General features: G+C 48.6%; 1 protein-coding gene and 1 pseudogene across 5 annotated transcripts in view; one reads left to right on the plus strand and one right to left on the minus strand.

Annotated features, from left to right (window-relative positions):
- Positions 1–19042, minus strand: part of IL27RA (interleukin 27 receptor subunit alpha) — a 27772-nt gene extending 8730 nt beyond the window's left edge. For 2 of the 5 annotated variants that reach the window (XM_059888135.1, XM_059888136.1), the window contains exons 1-10: positions 18787–18990; positions 18233–18350; positions 12485–12642; positions 12245–12399; positions 9890–10049; positions 9724–9797; positions 5265–5448; positions 4981–5169; positions 2295–2396; positions 2062–2220 (exon numbers count right to left, since the gene is read on the minus strand). In XM_059888135.1, the coding sequence (XP_059744118.1) occupies positions 2062–2220; positions 2295–2396; positions 4981–5169; positions 5265–5448; positions 9724–9797; positions 9890–10049; positions 12245–12399; positions 12485–12642; positions 18233–18350; positions 18787–18880 (1393 nt within the window). In that variant the 5' untranslated portion in view covers positions 18881–18990. 5 annotated transcript variants of the gene reach the window in all.
- On the plus strand, positions 16396–17043 carry LOC614617 (ribosomal protein L13a pseudogene; annotated as a pseudogene).
- Positions 19043–19056: the final 14 nt, after the last annotated feature.

Raw genomic sequence — 19056 nt, forward strand, 5'->3', positions numbered from 1 at the left:
TTCACTTGAAATTGTCTATAGTAAAAATGTTTAAAATTTTCAAACACCACAACTCAAAAACAATACAAAAAAACACAACTCCCATCTTTGTGTTAATGTACACAGGGCAAAATATGGAAGCTGCATGATCAGTATCACTGAAGTGATGAGAACGCTCATATATTACCAGTCCATTCTGAAGGAGACCAGCCCTGGGATTTCTTTGGAAGGAATGATGCTAAAGCTGAAACTCCAGTACTTTGGCCACCTCATGCAAAGAGTTGACTCATTGGAAAAGAGTCTGATGCTGGGAGGGATTGGGGGCAGGAGGAGAAGGGGACGACAGAGGATAAGATGGCTGGATGGCATCACTGACTCAATGGACGTGAGTCTGAGTGAACTCCGGGAGTTGGTGATGGACAGGGAGGCCTGGTGTGCTGCGGTTCACGGGGTCACAAAGAGTCGGACGCGACTGAGCGACTGAACTGAACTGAACTTTAATGTGTCGGTTTTTAAAATACTTTCATTTTTTTATTTTTGGCTGTGCTGGGTCTTTGTTGCTGAGCGGGTTTTCTCTAGTTGTGGCGAGCAGGGGCTACTCTCTAGTTATGGGGCACAGACTTCTCATTGTGGTGGCTTCTCTTGTTGCGGAGGTAATCGGGCTTCAGTAGTTGCAGTACGTGGGCTCAGTAGCTGAGGTTCTCTGGTTTTAGAGGACAGGCTCATAGTTGTGGCACGAAGACTGCGATGCCCCGAGGCATGTGGGATCTTCCCGGATCAGGGACCAAACCCTTGCCTCCTGCACTGGCAGGTGGATTCTTCACCACTGAGCCACTAGGGAAGCCCCAGTGTGTCAGTTTTTAAAACAAGAACAGATAACTTTTGTAATCAGAAGAAAAGAATATTTTGAATTTTTATTACTTTTTAAACTTTTTATGGTATGTATTGGAGAAGGCAATGGCACCCCACTCCAGTACTCTTGCCTGGAAAATCCCATGGACGGAGGAGCCTGGTAGGCTGCAGTCCATGGGGTTGCAAAGAGTCGGACACGACTGAGGGACTTCACTTTCACTTTTCACTTTCATGCACTGGAGAAGGAAATGGCAAGCCACTCCAGTGTTCTTGCCTGGAGAATCCCAGGGAGGGGGAGCCTGGTGGGCTGCCCTCTATGGGGTCACACAGAGTCAGACACGACTGAAGTGACTTAGCAGCAGCAGCGTGGTATGTATGTGAGATGATGGATGTTAACGAAATTTATATGGGGAATTATTTCACAATATTTGTAAGTCAAACCATTACAATGTACACCTTAAACATACACAGTGTGCTTGTCAATTATATCTCAACGTGACTGTGGGGGAAAGGGTAATAAAGACAATTTAGGGACTTCCCTGGTGGTCCAGTGGTTAAGAATCTGTCTGCCAAAGCAGGGGACACATGTTTGATCCCTGGTCCAGGAAGATGCCACATGCTGCAGAGCGACTAAGTCCATGCACCATAACAACTGAAGCCTGAGCACCTTACAGCCCGTGCTTCACAACAAAAGGAGCCACTGTGATGAGAAGCCCGTGAACTGCCGCAACTAGAGAAAGCTAGCAAGCAGCGACGGAGACCCAGCGTAGCCAAAAATAAGAAAGGTACTTTTAAAAGGAATTTGTGCTCAGAGTAAAAATTTAGTCTATATCCAAAGGTATAAAAAAAGAAATAAAAATCATATGTAATTCTAAAATCCCTATTGATGCTGTGGAGGAATTTCTTTTCATAGTTGTGTCTCTGCTTTGCTCAGTGCTGGGTTTATTGTATAAAAGTGGAACCATCCCGCAAAGTTTTATAATCCTTTTATCTTTTTTCACTTAATAAAATATGACAGGCATCTTTCAATGTCAATAAATATAGATCGGACTCTTCATTTTAAATGGCCACATGACAGTCTGTTACACTGATAGCCACCAGGGTTATTACCCACTAGGGAACCCAGGATATCAGGTTTTCTCGTAGGGGCTGAGAGGGAGCCAAAAGGTTCCTTGGGGGCAAGAGGAGGGGTGGACTGATAGGGGCTGGGGCAGAGGCAGTGGAGCTCACCGTTCTTGCAGACAGAAGGCCTGGTTCCACTCTGTGTACACAGGGTGTAGTGGGTGAGATGGCCCCGGAGTTGCTGCCTTGGGACCTCTCCCCATGCTACAGCAGGGGTCCCTGAGGGGGCATCCTGGATTCGCCAAACCACTGGCCCCGATAACGGTACTGGCGAGAGAAAGTCAGCGGGTCAAGTTCTGCCACGGTTTCAGAACCCTCCATCCTCCAAGCCCACCACTTACCTAGCTCCTCTCTGAACTTCCAGACGGAGGGGGCCGGGGCCAAGCCCCACGGAGAGATCGCGGTCACCGTGATTCGGTAGGGGACCCCTTCCTTGAAATCCACTGAGTAGGGCAGGAACAAAGACCAGTTAGAGCTGGCTCCCCTCCCCAACGCGTTTCTTATTTTGTAAGGAATCTTCATTTGTGTCTCCAGAGGGACACTCTGCTACAAGGGTTTTGAGGGAAAGTAATTTATCTGGGAGGTAACCATAGAAAACACGAACAGGGCAGTGGGGAAATGAAGCGGGGAAGGAAAGAAACCCAGGCAACTGTGCGTTAGAGAACAAGTTCCCAATATGACCAACCAAGGCTTAGTCCCACCGGTGCCCTCTGGGTGGCAGAAGAGCTGACAATCCTGAACTCCATCCCACCCAAGGAGGGAGGGAGTTGGGGTATTTATCCATCGACCATTATCAGTCATTGGTGAAGGGCTGCATCTGAGGGGCCTTGATTCCCAGGCACTTCGGCTGTCTAGGCAGGCAAGATGCTTCAGGCCAGAGAAAGCCCTCAGGCCAGGAATGCAGGTGCCAGAGACTGGGAGATAAACTCCGGGCTCTGAGTGGGGCCCTGACATCATCCATCATAGTAAATAAAGCTCCTGAAATCCCTTCTCAAAACCTGTGGTGCCATATAGCCTTCCTCAACCGGGAACTTCCTAAAACTGGGGCTCCTCTTCTTCTGTCCATATATACTTATGGTGTTGGGACTTTATCCTAAATCTCTCACTTGACACCTTCTCAGGCTATCCCAAATTCTTTATACCAAGGACAGACTCCCCAGTGTTAAATCTCAGCCTAGAACGTATTGCTAGATTTGAGACTTGAGTATCTGACAGTCCCATGGACAATCCCACTTGGAGGAGCATGTCAGGTACAACAAATCCAAATAGGTCCCCCAAATTCTGCTGTAAGACTCCCCAACAAGAACCTGCTTGCTTCTCTCCCTTCCTTTGTTCCCTCCCAGAAGGAGCAAACACAGTCCTTTCTGAGAGAGAAAGTGTTACTCCCTCAGTCGTGTCCGACTCTTTGCAACCCCATGGACTGTAACCCACCAGGCTTCTCTGTCCATGGACTTCTCCAGGGTAGAATACTGGAGTGGGTCGGCATTCCCTTCTCCAGGGAATCTTCCAGACCCAGAGACTAAAGCCAGGTCTCCTGCACTGCAGGCAGATTCTTCACTGTCTAAGCCACCAGGGAAGCCCACAGTCCTGGGTTTCTCAATTTCAGCCCTCACCCTCCCAGTCTGTTCCTCCCACTGCAGACAGGGGGCACCTGTGAGCAACTGAGTCAGGACACACCCTTCCTCTGCTTAGAACCCTGGGTGGCTCCCGCCTCACCGGCAGAAAAAATCAAAGTCTTCTCCATGAGCCACGAGGCTTTGCACATTCTGCCCCGTCCTCTCCCTGCCCTTACCTCCTCCCACTTTCCCCTTTGCTCATTCTATTCCAGCCACACCGGCCTCCCCGCTGTCACTCTAACACATAAGGCACATTTCTGCCTCAGAGCCTTTGCACTGGTTGTCTCCTCTTGTTTTTCCCTTAGACCATGGATCCTTCAGGTCTTAGTTTAAATGCCACTTTCCCAGAGAGACTTTTTCTTTTTTTTCCCTAAAATAAATATCTTCCCTCCTCCCCCTTTACTTTGCCCCAATTACATTACAGGGGTTTCCCTGGTGGCTCAGCGATAAAGAACCCTTCTGCAATGCAGGAGACGCAAGTTTGATCCCTGCGTCAGGAAGATCCCCTAGAGAAGGAAATGGCTCCCACGCCAGTATTCTGGCCTGGAAAATCCTGTCGACAGAGGAGCCTGGCATAGTCGGACACAACTTAGCAACTAAACAATAAATTGCATCACAGAGGTATTTGGTTTTTGTTCCACTGGTTGCTGGCCCTACAAGATGAGGATGGAGATGTTGGTGGGGATGAGAGTAGGGATGCTGTTGAGAGGAAAGTAGTGATAGTTCAGGGTTTGGCTTTAGGAACTTGACTGCTGCTGCTGCTGCTGCTGCTAAGTCGCTTCAGTTGTGTCCGACTCTGTGCGACCCCATAGACGGCAGCCCACAAGGCTCGATTCTCCAGGCAAGAACACTGGAGTGGGTTGCCATTTCCTTCTCCAAGGAACCTGACTAAGTGGTTCAAATCTTGGTTCCACCACATACTTGCTGTATGGCCTCAGGGGAGTTGCTTAACCTCTCTGAGCCTTTTTCTTTATCTTCATGATAATAGCAGAAACCTGCTTTATAAGGAAGATTGAATGGTTTCACGCTGATGGAAAGGCCAGTACACATTAGCTGCCATCACCGTGTTTGTTGTTTAGTTGCTAAGTCATGTCCAACTCTTGTGACCCCACGGACTGTAGCTCTCCAGGCTCCTCTGTCCAGGGGATTTCCCAGGCAAGAATATTGGAGTGGGTAGCCATTGCACTGCATTGCACTGCCTCTCCTGCACTGCAGGTGGATTCTTTACTGCTGAGCCACCGGGGAAGCCCATCATTGTGTACCAGTCTCTAGAACAGGGCTTGGCACACAGTGGGTAGTCAACGAATATTTCTTGCATGAATTAATAATACTTGACCACTCCTCTGCAAATCCAGCCTCTCCTCTGTTCTCCAACAGCTGAAATGGGAACCCTGGTGCTCTTCGGCCTCACCTGGCAACACTGCACTGAGGTTCCCAGGAGGAAGCCGGACCCAGTTGAGGTCCTCCACGGGGTCGCCGTCTCGAATCCAGTCCACCACATGCTCCTGCAGCTCCCCAGGCTCCTGTTGCCAAGTCACCAGCAGCTCTGTGTTTCCAGAGATGCTCCTGACCACCACGCCATGGGGGGCAGAGTCTGGACCTAGAGGATGGGGAGGAGAAATCTCAGCTGTAAACTTGGGAAGTCTCCACTTGCGCCTCCAAGGAATCTCACAAAGGAAGTTCACAGCCTCTTACCCAAGCAGGTCAAAGAGAGGTTGGTAGGAAGCTCCCAGCTTGTGGCATTCACAGCAGACACCCCCACCCACTCTGCTTGGGTGGGGATGGAGAAGTTGCAGTAGGGGGTCTCCTCCTGGATCACCTCCTGATCCTTAACCTGGATCCAGACTCTGTAGGTCACCTGCATGCAGAGCCCTGAAGCCTAAAGGATGAGGGGAAGGAGGGGTGAATCTCTCTCCTTATCAGGCACATACTGTGCATCTCAGTGAGGTCACTGGATAAACGCATCAGTGAAACATTTTTGTTGGTTTCTCTGTTGTTTAGTCCCGAAGTCGTGTCCAATTCTTTTGTGACCCCATGGAGTGTAGCCCGCCAGGTTCCTCTGTCCATGGGATTTTTCCAGGCAAAAATACTGGAGTGGGTTGCCATTTGCTTCTCCAGGCCAATCCTCCTGACCCAGGGATCGAACCTGCATCTCCTGCACTGGCAGGTGGATTCTTTACTGCTAAGTCACCAGGGAAGCCCTGGTTTCACGGTACAGGTGAGGAAACCAAGCCTCAGAGGGGCTCAACAGCAGAAGTGAGATTAGAATACAGCTAGTGAGCCAGAACTAGGGTGTAAAGCAAGAAAGCATACCCAAAATCCAATCAAGATAAATTATTTTAATGCAATATTTTTAAAATTTATTTTTACTGAAGTATAGTTGATTTATGAAGCTGTGTTAATCGCTGCTGTAAGCAAAGTGACCCCCCATACATACATATATATATATATATATATACACACATTCTTTTTCATACTCTTTTTCATAATGGTTTATCACGGGATATTGAATATAGTTCTCTGTTCTACAGTAGGACCTTGTTGTAATATAGTATTTTAATCAATCAAAACTAATGCAAAAAAGCCAAAAACAAAAAAACCATGACAAACAAATTATCAAGATTTTAAGGGACTTCCCTGGTGGTGGAGTGAATAAGAATCCGCCTGCCAATAGGGGGAACATGGATTCGATTCCTAGTCTGGGATAATTCCACATGCTGCGAAGCAACTAAACCCATGGGCCAAAACTACTGAAGCCTGCTCACCCTAGAGCCAGCAAGCTGCCAGCTGCTGAGCTCACGAGCTGCAGCTACTCAAGCTGTCTATAGCCTGTGCACCACCAGAAGAGAAGCCACTGCAGTGAGATGCTCATGCACCGCAACTAGAGGGCAGCCCTTGCTCTCTGCATCTAGACAAAGCCCACATGCAGCAACGAAGACCCAGTGCAGCCAAAAATAAATTTTTAAAAAACAAGAGGAAATAAAGTGATTTCTAAAAAAATATTTTAAGTAAAGACAAAATCTGGCCACGCACTTATATAACCCTGCTTCACTCAGCTTACCCCATTCTGTGCTGTGTGGTTCTTAGGGACTGCAAAACTCCCACTGTTGTACAGAGGAGTGGTTATGTGTAGCAAAGAGGATGGTACCTTCCAGAGTTTTTTGGGGAAACTTGTGAGAATATCTGGTTGCCTCAATGATTGGTATTTGATGCTCAAGAGCCAGGGACACTACCCTCTCCTAGAAACAAAAAGTTGTCCCACCTCCGTTGTGACTTTAGACTGTCATCCCAACTGGAAACTTCTGTAGATAAAAAAAATCTAGCAATTTTAGCTGATCCTAAGACCAAACACCATTTGCTGTATAAATACAAAACCTTTGGGGACCTGGTTTTAATATTCACTGAATGTTAAAATATTCTGAACATATAGGGACTTTCCAGGCAGTTGTGATCATCGATTTCCAGCACGATCTGTGTTCTGATCAGAGAATTTCTCAACATGTCTTGCATTGTCTCATCCCTTTGAAGTCCTGGGAAACTGGCTCAATAGCCTGGCATGTGGACGACTCTGGTAAATGTCCTGTTTGGTATGGAAAGAATGCATGTTCAGATGTTTCCTATGTGAGTCCACTTGGGTGTCTGCTACTCACATGTTCAGATCTTCTAGATCTTGACTTGTTTTCCATCTGCTTGTTATGGAATTACTTAGAGGAGCATGTTAAAAATCTCCCACAATGGTTATGAATTCATAGAGTTCTCCTTGTAGTTCTGCCAACTTTTACTTTATGTATTTTAAAGCTATGTTATGAGGTACATGGAGCTTCCCTGGTGGCTCAGACGGTAAAGAATCTGCCTGCAATGCAGGAGACCCGGATTCTATCCTTGGGTGAGAAGATTCCCCAGAGGAGGGCATGGCAACCCGTTTCAGTATTCTTGCCTGGAGAATACCATGGACAGAGAAGCCTGGTGGGCTACAGTCCATGGGCCCACCAAGAGTCGGATACCACTAAGAGACTAACACAACCCTGTCAGGGAGGTACAGATTTAGTACTCATGTCACACTGGTGAACTGAATACCTTGCCGTTATGCAGTAGCCTTATTTCCCATTTATTTTCTGTTGAATGTTACAATATACTGTACACTGTATGTTACAACACAATACACTGTATTTATACGTTTTAATATATATATATATATATGGGTTATAAGAACTATATTTCTTTTTTATAATTTTACTTATGTATTATCTATTTGGGGCTGTAATGGAGCTTCATTGCTTCACGGGCTTTTCTCTAGTCGCAGAGAGTGGGGGCTACCAGTTGTGGTACTTGGGCTTCTCACTGCGGTGGCTTCTCTTGTGGAGCACAGGCTCTAGACACACGGGCTTCAGTACCTGCGGCACATGGGCTCAGTTGTGGCTCCCGAGCTCTAGAGTACAGGCTAAACGGTTGTGGCCCACAGGCTTAATTGCTCAGTTGCATGTGGGATCTTCCCGGATGGGAGACTGAATCCCTTTCTCCTGCACTGGCAGGCAGATTCTTTACCACTGAGCCACCAGGGAAGCCCTGAGCTATGTACTTCATTTCAGTATAGTAAAGGGGCCTTACAAGGTATGTGTCATCAAACAGAGGCACTGAGGGACTTCGCTGGTAGTCCAGTGATTGACTCCATGTTTCCAATGCAAGGAAGCACAGGGTTGATCCTTGGTCAGGGAACTAAGACCCCACAGGCCCTGGAGCATGGCCAAAAAAAGTGAAAAAAAAATATTTAAATAAATAAAATAAAGGTAGCGAAACTGTGAATTATGCTTTGAAAGCCAATAAACATCAGCTCTGCCGTGTACCAGTTGTGTGGTTTGGGGCAACCTCTCTGCGTCCCATTTTCTCATCTGTAAAGTTTGTCAATATAAATAAGTGTGTAGGCGAGGACCGGGCACACAGTGAGAACTCTAGAAATATTACGCATGGTTAAAGTCAGTGATGTTATTAGATCGTGTGGCCCAAGAAAGTGAGAGCCCTGTTATTTGGTTTCTCGCCATGTTTACTGTGAGTCAGGGCCTTGCAATGCATGGAACCGACTAGGTGCTTAACAGACTTGGGTCAGTGAGAACTGTTTCATTCTTGTCTGTCATCTCACAAGCCCTGTTTTTGTTTTGTTTTGTTTTTTTAAATATTTATTTATTTATTTGGCTGCACCAGGTCTTAGTTGAGGCACACGGAATCTTCAATTTTCATTGCAGTAAGTGGGGTCTTTTAGCATACAGAATCTAGTTCCCTGACCAAGGATCGAACCCAGGTGCCTTGCATTGGGAGCTCAGAGTCTTAGCCACTGGACCACCAGGAAATCCCTACAATGCCCCCTCCCCCGACCTTTTAAAATTATTTATTTATTTTATTCTTGGCTGTTCTGGATCTTTGTTCCTGGACTCTGGCTTTTTCTAGTTGCTGCGAGTGGGGACTACTCTAGTTGTGGTGCTCGGGTTCCTCACTGTGGTGGCTTCTCTTATTGCAGAGAATGGGATCAAGGGCATGAGGGCTTCAGTAGTTGTGACACCTGGGCTTAGCTGCCCCAGGGTATGTGGGACCTTCCCAGCCCAGGGACTGAACTCGTGTCCCCTGCATTGACAGATAGATTCTTAGCCACTGGATCATGAGAGAAGTCCCAAAACAATGCCCTTTTGATACTAACATCAAAGCCCTTAGCATACCCGGCTATATTTTGTGGAGCTGAGCCTTGTATTGCTTCTAAATCTTTGCACCCAACGTCCCCCCCACTGCCTGGAACACTCGTACCCATCTTCAAGTCTCAGCTCAGATCCCTACTTTCAGTCAACACTGGTGGAGTCTTGCTCTGAGCCCAGCGCCATGCCAGGATCTCCCTGATGATCCCCCTCCTTGAAACCCTGAAGCAGCCTCAAGAGGGCAGCAGAGTAGCCTCTGTTTTGTTTACGTCATTGGTTTTTGGTTTGGGGGTGTTTTTGATTTTGCAGCAGTGGGCAGCTTGTAGGCTCTTAGTTCCCTGACCAGGGATTGAACCCACGACCTTGGGAGTGAAAGCTCGGAGTCCTAACCGCTGGACCACCAAGTAAGTCCCTGCATCATTGTTATCCAGGGTTTCCTGACATGGGCAGAGAAATGGGTTTTCACAACTCACCTTCCACAGAAGCAGGGGTTCCTGTCCACCTGGTGCCCCACAGATGTTCCCCATGATCCACACATCTTTTGGAGCTGGTGAGGATGGAAAAAGAAGAGACAAATGGGAATGGCATGATGGCCTGACTTCCAGGAGAGGAAAAGATGGGAAGCCCAGAGATCCTCACCAGAGGGTGGTGTCTGGAAGGGCAGAATGGGGCTCCACTCGCCCCACAGATCCTCCTCTTTGTCCACTTGGCAGCGGCCGAACATCTCGTAGCCAGTGGCCAGTTCCAGGTCCTGGATCTCAATGGGCATCAGAGGTATAGACTTCACTTCCGGTTCCAGCTGGGGGAGTGACATGTGAGTGATGAAGCTGAAGGCTGAATTGAAAGTTGACCTTTTATATGTCGATGTGTGTGCTCAGTCACTTTAGTCCAGTCCAACTCTTTGGGATCCCCTGGACTGTAGCCCACCAGGTTCCTCTGTCCATGTGATTTTTCTGGCAAGAATACTGGAGTGGATTGCCATGCCCTTCTCCAGGGAATCTTCCTGACCTAGGGATAGAACCCATGTCTCTTGCATCTCCTGCATTACATGCACATTCTTTACCACTGAGCCAGCTGGGAAGCCCTTAGCTGCCAACAGGATGACCAGTACTATCTTGCTTTGCCTGGGAGACAGAGTGGGTTCTCAAGACACAGGGCTTTCAGTTTTAAAATTGGGACAATCCCTGGCAAAAAGAGACAATTTGATTATCCTCTGTGCCAGGTATAGCAGTAGGTGGGAAATTCTATTATTGTTCTCATTTTACAGATGAGGAAAACTAAGGTCATGTGAGGGAAAGTGACATACCCAAGGTCACAGAGCTGGTGAGTACTACAGCTGAGATTCATTCCCAGGCAGTAGGATTTCAACGTCTGTATCTTAGCACTGTTCTGAACTGCATGAATATTCCCAGTGAAAACAAGTCTACCCTACCTTGTGGTGCTTGGCACCCCAAGCTGTGACTGAGATCGTTGGTTATCTCCAGTACCCATTCTCGGCTGCTTCTTTTGGAAACCCTGAGTATCTGTCAGGACCATGTGTATCAAGAACAAAGACCACATTTCCCAGTCTCCCTTGCAATCAGGTGAGACCATGTGACTACATTTTGACCAATGAGATATGAGATGAAAGATACATGCAACTTTGGGGCTGTGCTCTTAAAGTGTTTGGGCAGGCTCCCCAACTCCTGGGGTCCCATTGCTCTGGAGCTTTCGTCCTTTTTTTTCACTGTGTGTGAGCTTGGGAAAGTTGCTTAACCTCTCTGAGATTCAGTTTCCCCAACTACGAAACAGAGATCATAAAATAACCTATATTAGGGAAGTCAGGAGTACAGTCCTCATTGAGATCATCCATGCAGATTGCTTAGCTTGGTACCTGATGCATGGCTGGTGCTTGGAAATATGAGCTTCTTTTATTATTAACACTTTTAAGTATTTATTGAAAACCAGGCTCTGTTCCTCATCTGTAAAATGGGTAGGCACAAAACACATCTACCTCAAAGAGTTCTTGTAAGGATTTGATAAAGAGCCTCCAACAGTGTGTGGCACACAGCAGGTGCTAAGTAGTATCTGCTATAAACCTTTTTTTTTTTTTTTAGTGTTCATTTATTTATTTGGCTGCACTGTGTCTTAGTTGCAACATGTGGGATCTAATTCCCCGCCCAGAGATTGAACACTGCATCGGGAGCATGGAATCTTAGCCATTGGACCACCAAGGAAGTCCCCTGCTGTTAACCTCTTCCTTTAAGGTTCATGTAAGTTATCTGAGGAGACAGCAAGGAGATCAAACCAGTCAATCCTCAAGGAAATCAACCCTGAATACCCACTGGAAGGGCTGATGCTGAAGCTGAAGCTCCAGTACTTGGGCCACCTGATGTGAAGAGCCAACTCATTGGAAAAGACCCTGATGCTGGCAAAGACTGAAGGCAGGAGGAGAAGGGAATGACAGAGGATGAGATTGTTGGTTGGCATCATCAAGTCAATGGATATGAGTTTGAGCAAACTCTGGGAGATAGTGAAGGACAGGGAAACCTGGGGCGCTGCAGTCCATGGAGTCGAAAAGCGTTGGATACAACTCAGTGATTGAACAACAACAATTCATTAAATGAAAGTGTTTGAGGAAGTTTACTGAATTTCTCAAGAATTCCAAGTAAAGGGAATTAATTCCCCAGCTGTCCAATGGTTAGGACTCCATGCCTTCACTGCTGACAGCCGGGGTTCAATCCCTGTTCAGGGAACTAAGATCCTGCAACATGCATGGCATGGCCAAACAAGAAAAAAAAAAAAATTCCAAGTGGGACTGTATGGAATTTGTAGATTATCTTGGTGGGGGTACATTTTTTAGCTGAACAAAATGCACGTACAGACCTTTCGTGAGGGATGTGGACAGACTCCAGGGGCAGGTGAGGAACGAGTTCTGGGCTAGGTTGCTGATTTGGGAATGATGTCTCAGGCCCCACCAGAGTAGGGTGGGGGGAAAGGTTCCCTGACACTCACCATCACCCAGGGCATCCGGCACCTTCGATAGTAAAACCGGCAGACCAAGACCTTATGGGGTGGCCACGTAGGAGGGGCCCACTGGACAACGGCCTCCAGGGGGTGGTCATCTGAGAAGTCCACGTCAGGGTATAGGTGGGGGGCATCCGGCTTCACTGAAGAAGGAGAAATGCATTGAGCAGGGGCCTCCAGGACCACCCACCCCACACACAGCGCATCCCCAACACTCCCGCCCATTACTTCGGGTTTCGAGGTTCACAAAGACTGGGGACCAGAGAAGCTGGCCGGCCTTGGCCGCCCAGACAAGGAGTTCGTCAGACATGGTGAGCTGTTCCCGTGGGATGGTCACCCAGTTCTGTCCAGTGGGCACCGCCACGGTCCAGGTTTTGTTGGAATGGCTGTGAGGAGAGATGGGGAAATAAGAGGCGATAGACAACAGGCCGGGCCCCGAGTCGTAATGATAACATCTGTTCTGCCTGGGTTCAAGTCCTAGTTCTGCTTAAGAGCTGTGTGACCTTGAGCAAGCAACTTCACTTCTCTGCGCCTCAGTTTCTTGACCTACAAAATGAGGGTGATAAAAGCACCTGCGAAAAGGGGTGAATAGTGAGGGGAATCAATGCGATGAGATATGAAATGCATTTAGAACAGCCAGCAGCACTTCCCCGATGGTCCATGCACGCGTGCTCAGTCACTCAGTCCTGTCTGACTCTGCGACCCCGTGGACTGTAGCCTGCCAGGCTGCTCTGTCCATGGGATTTTCTGAGCAAGAAGACAGGAGTGGCTTGCCATTTCTTCCTCCAGAGGAACTTCCCGACCCAGGGATCAAACCTGAGTCTCCCGCGTCTTCTGCACTGGCAGGTGAATTCTTTACCACTGAGCCACCTGGGAAGCCCTTCTTCTGGTCCAGTGATTAAAAATCCACCTTGCAATGCAAGGGATGTAGGCTCCATCCCTGGATGGGGAACTAAGATCCCAAGTGCTGTGGAGCAACTCAGCCTGAGTGCAGCAACAATTGAGCTCTCGTGCCACAACTAGAGAGTCCGTGCAACCAAATTAAAACATTAAAGAAAATAATAGCAAGCATCAGGAGCATATACATGATATGAAAGCATTGGTTATTTTATTTATTGAGCACCTATTATATATATCCACATTTACTTCTATATTTTCTTGGGCTCCAAAATCACTGCAGTGACTGCAGCTATGAAATTAAAAGATGCTTGCTTTTCGGAAGGAAAGAATGATAGCTATGATAAACCTAGACAGTGTTTAAAAAGCAGACATCACTTTGCCAACAAAGGTTCCTACAGTCAAAGCTACAGTTTTTCCAGTATTAACATGTGCAGCTGTGAGTGTTGGACCATAAAGATGACGGAGTGCCAAAGAACTGATCCTTTCAAATTGTGGTGGTGAAGAAGACTCTTCAGAGTCCTCTGGACAGCAAGGAGATCAAACCAGTCAATCCTAAAGGAAATCAACCCTAAATACCCATTGGAAGGACTGGTGCTGAAGCTGAAGCCACAATATTCTGGCCACCTGATGCAAAGAGACAACTCATTGGAAAAGACCCTGGTGCTGGGAAAAACTGAGGGCAAGAGAAGAAGAAGGCAGCAGAGTATGAGATGGTTAGATAGCATCACCTACTCAATAGACATGAATCTGAGCAAACTCCAGGAGGTAGTGGAAGACAGAGGAGCCTGGCGTCCATGGGGTCAACAAGATTCGAACACATCTTAGTGACTGAACAACAATAAAAACAACTATTTGGTCAGCTAATACATATTGTGGGCCAGGCCCTGCTGTAGAAGCTGAGAATAGGACTGTGACCAAAGCAGGCAAGGATCCCCTCTCCAGAGCTGGTATTTCAGTGGAGGAGGCAGATGAAACACATAAATATATAATTGATGGTGGTAAAAGCAATATAAAGAACAATCAAGGGAGTTCCTGGCTGTCCAGCGGTTAGGACTCCATATTTCCATTGCAGGGGGCACGGGGTTCAATCCCTGATAGGGGAACTAAGATCCCACAAGCCTCCCAGTGAGGCCCAAAATCCAGAAATAATTATTTTAAAAAAAGATCAAGCAGGATGAGGAAGATGAGGCATGCTGAGATGAAGAGTGACAGTGGTATTTTAGTAAACGTGGTCAGGAAAGCTCTCTGGTGAGACATGTGAATAACAGCCTGAAGGAGGCGGGTGCACAGTTTGTGAAGGATCTTCTTAAATGAAGAGCACTTTAAGAAGGAACAGCAGCCAAGGCAAGGGTCCCGAGGCCAAACTGTGCCTGGTGCTTTTTCTTTTTTTTCTTTTATCATTTTATTTATTTATTTTTGGCTGTGCTGGGTCTTTGTTGCTGCACACAGGCTCTTCTCCAATTGCAGCAAGTGGGGGCTGCTCTCGAGTTGCGGTGTGCGGGTTTCTCATTCTCGTGGCTCCTCTTGTGGAGCATGAGCTCTAGGGGCGCCGGCTTCAGTAGCTGTGGTATGTGGGCTCAGTAGTTGCTCCAGAGCACAGGCTCAGTGGGGCTTCCCAGGTGGCGCTAATGGTAAAGAACCTGCCTGCTAATGCAGGAGACATAAGAGATGCAGGTTTGATCCCTGGGTTGAGCAGATCCTCTGGAGAAGGGCATGGCAACCCACTCCAGTATTCTTGCCTGGAGAATCCCAAGGACAGAGGAGCCTGGCGGGCTACCGTCCATGCGGTTGCAAAGAGTCGGACACGACTGAAGCAACTTAGCACACGCGAGCACAGGCTCAATAGTTGTGGCACACAGGCCTAGCAGCTTTGTGGCATGTGGGATCTTCCCAGACCAGGGATCGAACCCGAGTCTCCTGCACTGGCAGGTGGATTCTTTAGCACTGAGCCACCAGGGAAGAGATGGTTAGATAACATCACCCACTCCTGACTCAATGGACATAAGTTTGAGCAAACTCTGGGAGATAGCGAAGGACAGGGAAGCCTGGCGTGCTGCAGTCCATGGGGTCACAAAGAGCTGGACACGACTTAGCGACTGAACAACGACCCCAGGGAAGCCCCTGTGCCTGGTGTTTTCTGAGAAACTGAGGAGGAGGCTTGCACCCTGGAATAGAGTGAGTAAGGTGGAGGTGGGAGGAGGCAAGGACAGGGAGGCCACAGCAGATTGTTCACATGACAGCAGGAAGGATTCTGGCTTTTACCCTGAGTGAGCAGGGAGCCCTGCAGTGCTGTGCACAGGGGAGGGAAGTGCTCTGATGCAGAAGTTCACAGGCGCCCACTGGATGCCATGGTAGAGAAGAGACTGTGGGGCTGAGGATGGAAACCTGAGTCCTGGGAGGAGGTGACTGTGGGGTCCAGGCCAGCGATAATGGGGACAGGATCATGGAGGGGGTGCTCAGGAAGTAAGGAGTGCCAGATTCTAGATAATGTTGGCAAGGCCTGCTGATGGATCAAATGTGGGTTAGAGAGAGAGGAGTCGAGGATGTCCCAAAGGACTGGATTTCAAAGGTTCAAATCAAGGCCTTCATTAAAACAAAGACAAAAACACATATGCTGGCAAAGATGTGGAGAAACTGGGGCCCTCTTACATTGCTGGTAGAAACATAAAACGGTGCAGCTGTTGCAGAAAACAGTTGGTTCCTCAAAAAGTTAAACAGAATTGCCGTATGACCCAGCAGTTTCACTCCTAGGCATATACCCCCAAAGAACTGAAAAGAAGGACTCAATTTTCAGTAGCGCTAGTCACAACCACCCACGGCAATTGCTCAACGGTGGAAACAGATAAGTAGATGAACGCAGTATATCCGTTACAGTAGAATACTGTTCAGCTACAAAAAATGGAATGAAGTTCCGGTTCATGCTACAACATAATGAACCTGGAAAACATGCTAAGTGAATGTATATAGATATCGAAGACCACATAAGGTATGATTCCACTTATGAGAAAGGCCCAGGACAGGCAAATCCAAGGGATGGAAAGTAGATCAGTAGTTGTCAGGAGACAGGGATTGACTGCTGTTAGGGATGAAACTTCCTTTTGGGGGTAATGGGCATGTTCTGGAATGAAATAGAGGCACTGGTTGGACAACAGTGTGAAGTACTAACAGCTACTGAACTGTTCACTTGCAAATGGTTAATTTCACCTTATGTGAATTTCACCTCATTAAAAAAAAAAAAAAAGCTTTCCGAGGGGCAGGTCCTGGTGCTTGACGGCCAAGGCCATCTCCTGGGCCGCCTGGAGGCCATCGTGGCCAAGCAGATGCTTCTGGGCCGGAAGGGTGTGGTCGTGCGCTGTGAGGGCATCAACATTTCTGGCAATTTCTACAGAAATAAGTTGAAGTACCTGGCCTTTTTCCGCAAGCGGATGAACACCAACCCCTCCCGTGACCCCTACCACCTCCGAGCCCCCAGCGGCATCTTCTGGCGGACAGGGTGAGACATGTTGCCCCACAAGACCAAGTGAGGTCAGGCTGCTCTGGAGCACCTCGAGGTGTTTGATGGGATCCCACCAACCTATAACAAAAGAAAGCGAATGGTGGTACCCGCTGCCCTCAAGGTTGTGCGTCTGAAGCCTACTCGCAAGTTTGCCTACCTAGGGCGCCTGGCTCATGAGATTGGCTGGACGGACCAGGCAGTAACCGCCACCCTGGACGAGAAGAGAAAGGAGAAAGCCCAGATCCACTATTGGAAAAAGCAGCTGCTTATGAGGCTACCAAAGCACGCAGAAAAGAACATCGAGAAGAAAACTGACAAATTCACAGAGGTCCTCAAGACTCATGGATTCCTAGTCTTAGCCCAATAAAATTGACTGTTTATTCTTCAAAAACAAAACAAACAAAAAAAAAGAGACTTTCTTTTATTCCCTCGTGCAAGCATGCATGCTAAGTTGATTTGCAGCCCTCTGTACTGCAGCCCGCCAGGCTCTTCTGTTCCTGGGACCCTCCAGGCAAGAATACAGGAATGAAAGAATACTGGAGTGGGTTGCTGTGCCCTCCTCCATGGGATCACCCCAACCCAGGGATGGAACCCATGTCTCTTACATCTCCTGCATTGGCATGGGGGTTCTTTACCATCAGTGCCACCTGGGAAGCCCTCTTACTTTCTCGTTCTCTACAAATTAAAACCCTTCTGGACATGGATGGTGGTGATGGCTGCACAACAGTGTGACTGTACTTAATGCCACTGAACTGGACACTTTAAAAAGATTGAGGGGACTTCCCTGGTGGTCCAGTGGTTAAGAATCTGCCTGTCAGAGCAGGGGATGCGGGATGGATTCCTGGTCAAGGAACTGGGATCCCACATGCCCTAGAGGCAACTAAGCCCATGCACCGTAACTAGTGAGAATCCTTCAAGCCGCAACTAGAGAGTTGGAGCTGCGAAGAAAATCCAGCACAGCCAAAAGAAAAAGATTGAGGAAAAAAGGGGTAAATTTTATGTGTACTTTACCACCATTAAAAAAAAAACAAACCAACCTTCCATGCCAGTTCCCATCTTCAAATGCTCCTTTTCCTCTCCTCTCACAGCCAAATTTGAAATGAAGTTGAGTTTCCAAGTGTGATTCATCATGAAGCAATATCAGTCACCCCCTCAGACTGTGGGCTCCATGAGGCTTTCTGTGTCTCTTTCACTGTTGCATCCCCAGCACCAGATCAAATGATCTTTTCCTGTTCTCAGAGAGGTTAAGCTACTTGCCTAAGGTCACACAGCAATAAAAAACAACTTCTAATCATTAAGCATTTTCTCTTTCCCAAGTGCCTAAACTCACTGAATTCTCAGAACCAATGCTGGGAACCAGGTTCCATTATTATCAGCATTTGATAGAGGAAGAAACAGAGGTTCAGAGAGGGAAAGTGACTGGTTCATGGTAACACAGCAAGGAAATGAGGGAATGTGGAACTGAAGGGCTAGAGAGTGGGGTCGGGCTGGGAGGTGAGGGTGGGCAGGGCGAATGGGTCCTCTGAGAAGGCTAGAACCTGAGTGGCTTCAGTGTCCCCAAATTACCCCACTGTACTCACTATTTCTGGCTTTGGACATACAGCATGGAGGGGGCTCCCAGGTCCCCATGAGGCTCCCAGGAGCAGTTCAGGTCCCCCAAGGGTCCAACTCCATAGCACTGCAGTGGCCCCGGGCTGCCTGGAGAGGGAGGCAGGAGGGTTCCAAGGAAGGGGGTCAGTTCCCCCAGCCTCGGGCACACCCCAGAACTTCTGACAACTGTGGAGGGCGATCCAGGGTCCCTTACTGAAGCGAGCAGCAGGAAGGGGGCGCTGGCCACCGCTCCCCAGGCTTTGGGCATAACTCCTCCCCTCCCACCAGCCACATCCTGTTAACTACCCCCCCACTCCCCGACAAAAGCCCTTACCCTACCGCCGCCCCCCCAACCCCGGCCTCAAGTTCCCACCTCGCTACCGCCCATTCCCCAAACCCTCGCATCGCCCGGCCCCTGCCACCGGGCCGGGGAGAGCAAAGTGGCTTCTGGACCTCTGCCATTCATTCCGCAAACTTGAGGGTCACCCTGGAGGGTGATGGGCGCGTTCGCGAGCATGAGACACGAGCTCGCTCCAGAACTCACCCTGGGGCCGAGTCCGGCTGAACAGCAACAATAGAAGCAGCAGCAGCATCGGCTTCGGCCGCGGTGGGAAGGGGGCGGCCGGGGTCCCCCGCATGGCACTCCCGCGGCCCCCCAGTCCGGCCCGGCCTTGCCTGGCCCAGCGCGGCCGCGCCGCCCGCCTCGCTCTCGGGGACCAACGCCTGAGCGGCGACGGGAAGCAGAGCCACCCCTCCCGGCCGCCTCCGCACCTTGCGCTGTGGGTCCCCGCCCCTTATCTGCACCGGAAAGTTC

This window comes from Bos taurus, chromosome 7, assembly GCF_002263795.3.
Source record: "Bos taurus isolate L1 Dominette 01449 registration number 42190680 breed Hereford chromosome 7, ARS-UCD2.0, whole genome shotgun sequence".
Taxonomy (NCBI): domain Eukaryota; kingdom Metazoa; phylum Chordata; class Mammalia; order Artiodactyla; family Bovidae; genus Bos; species Bos taurus.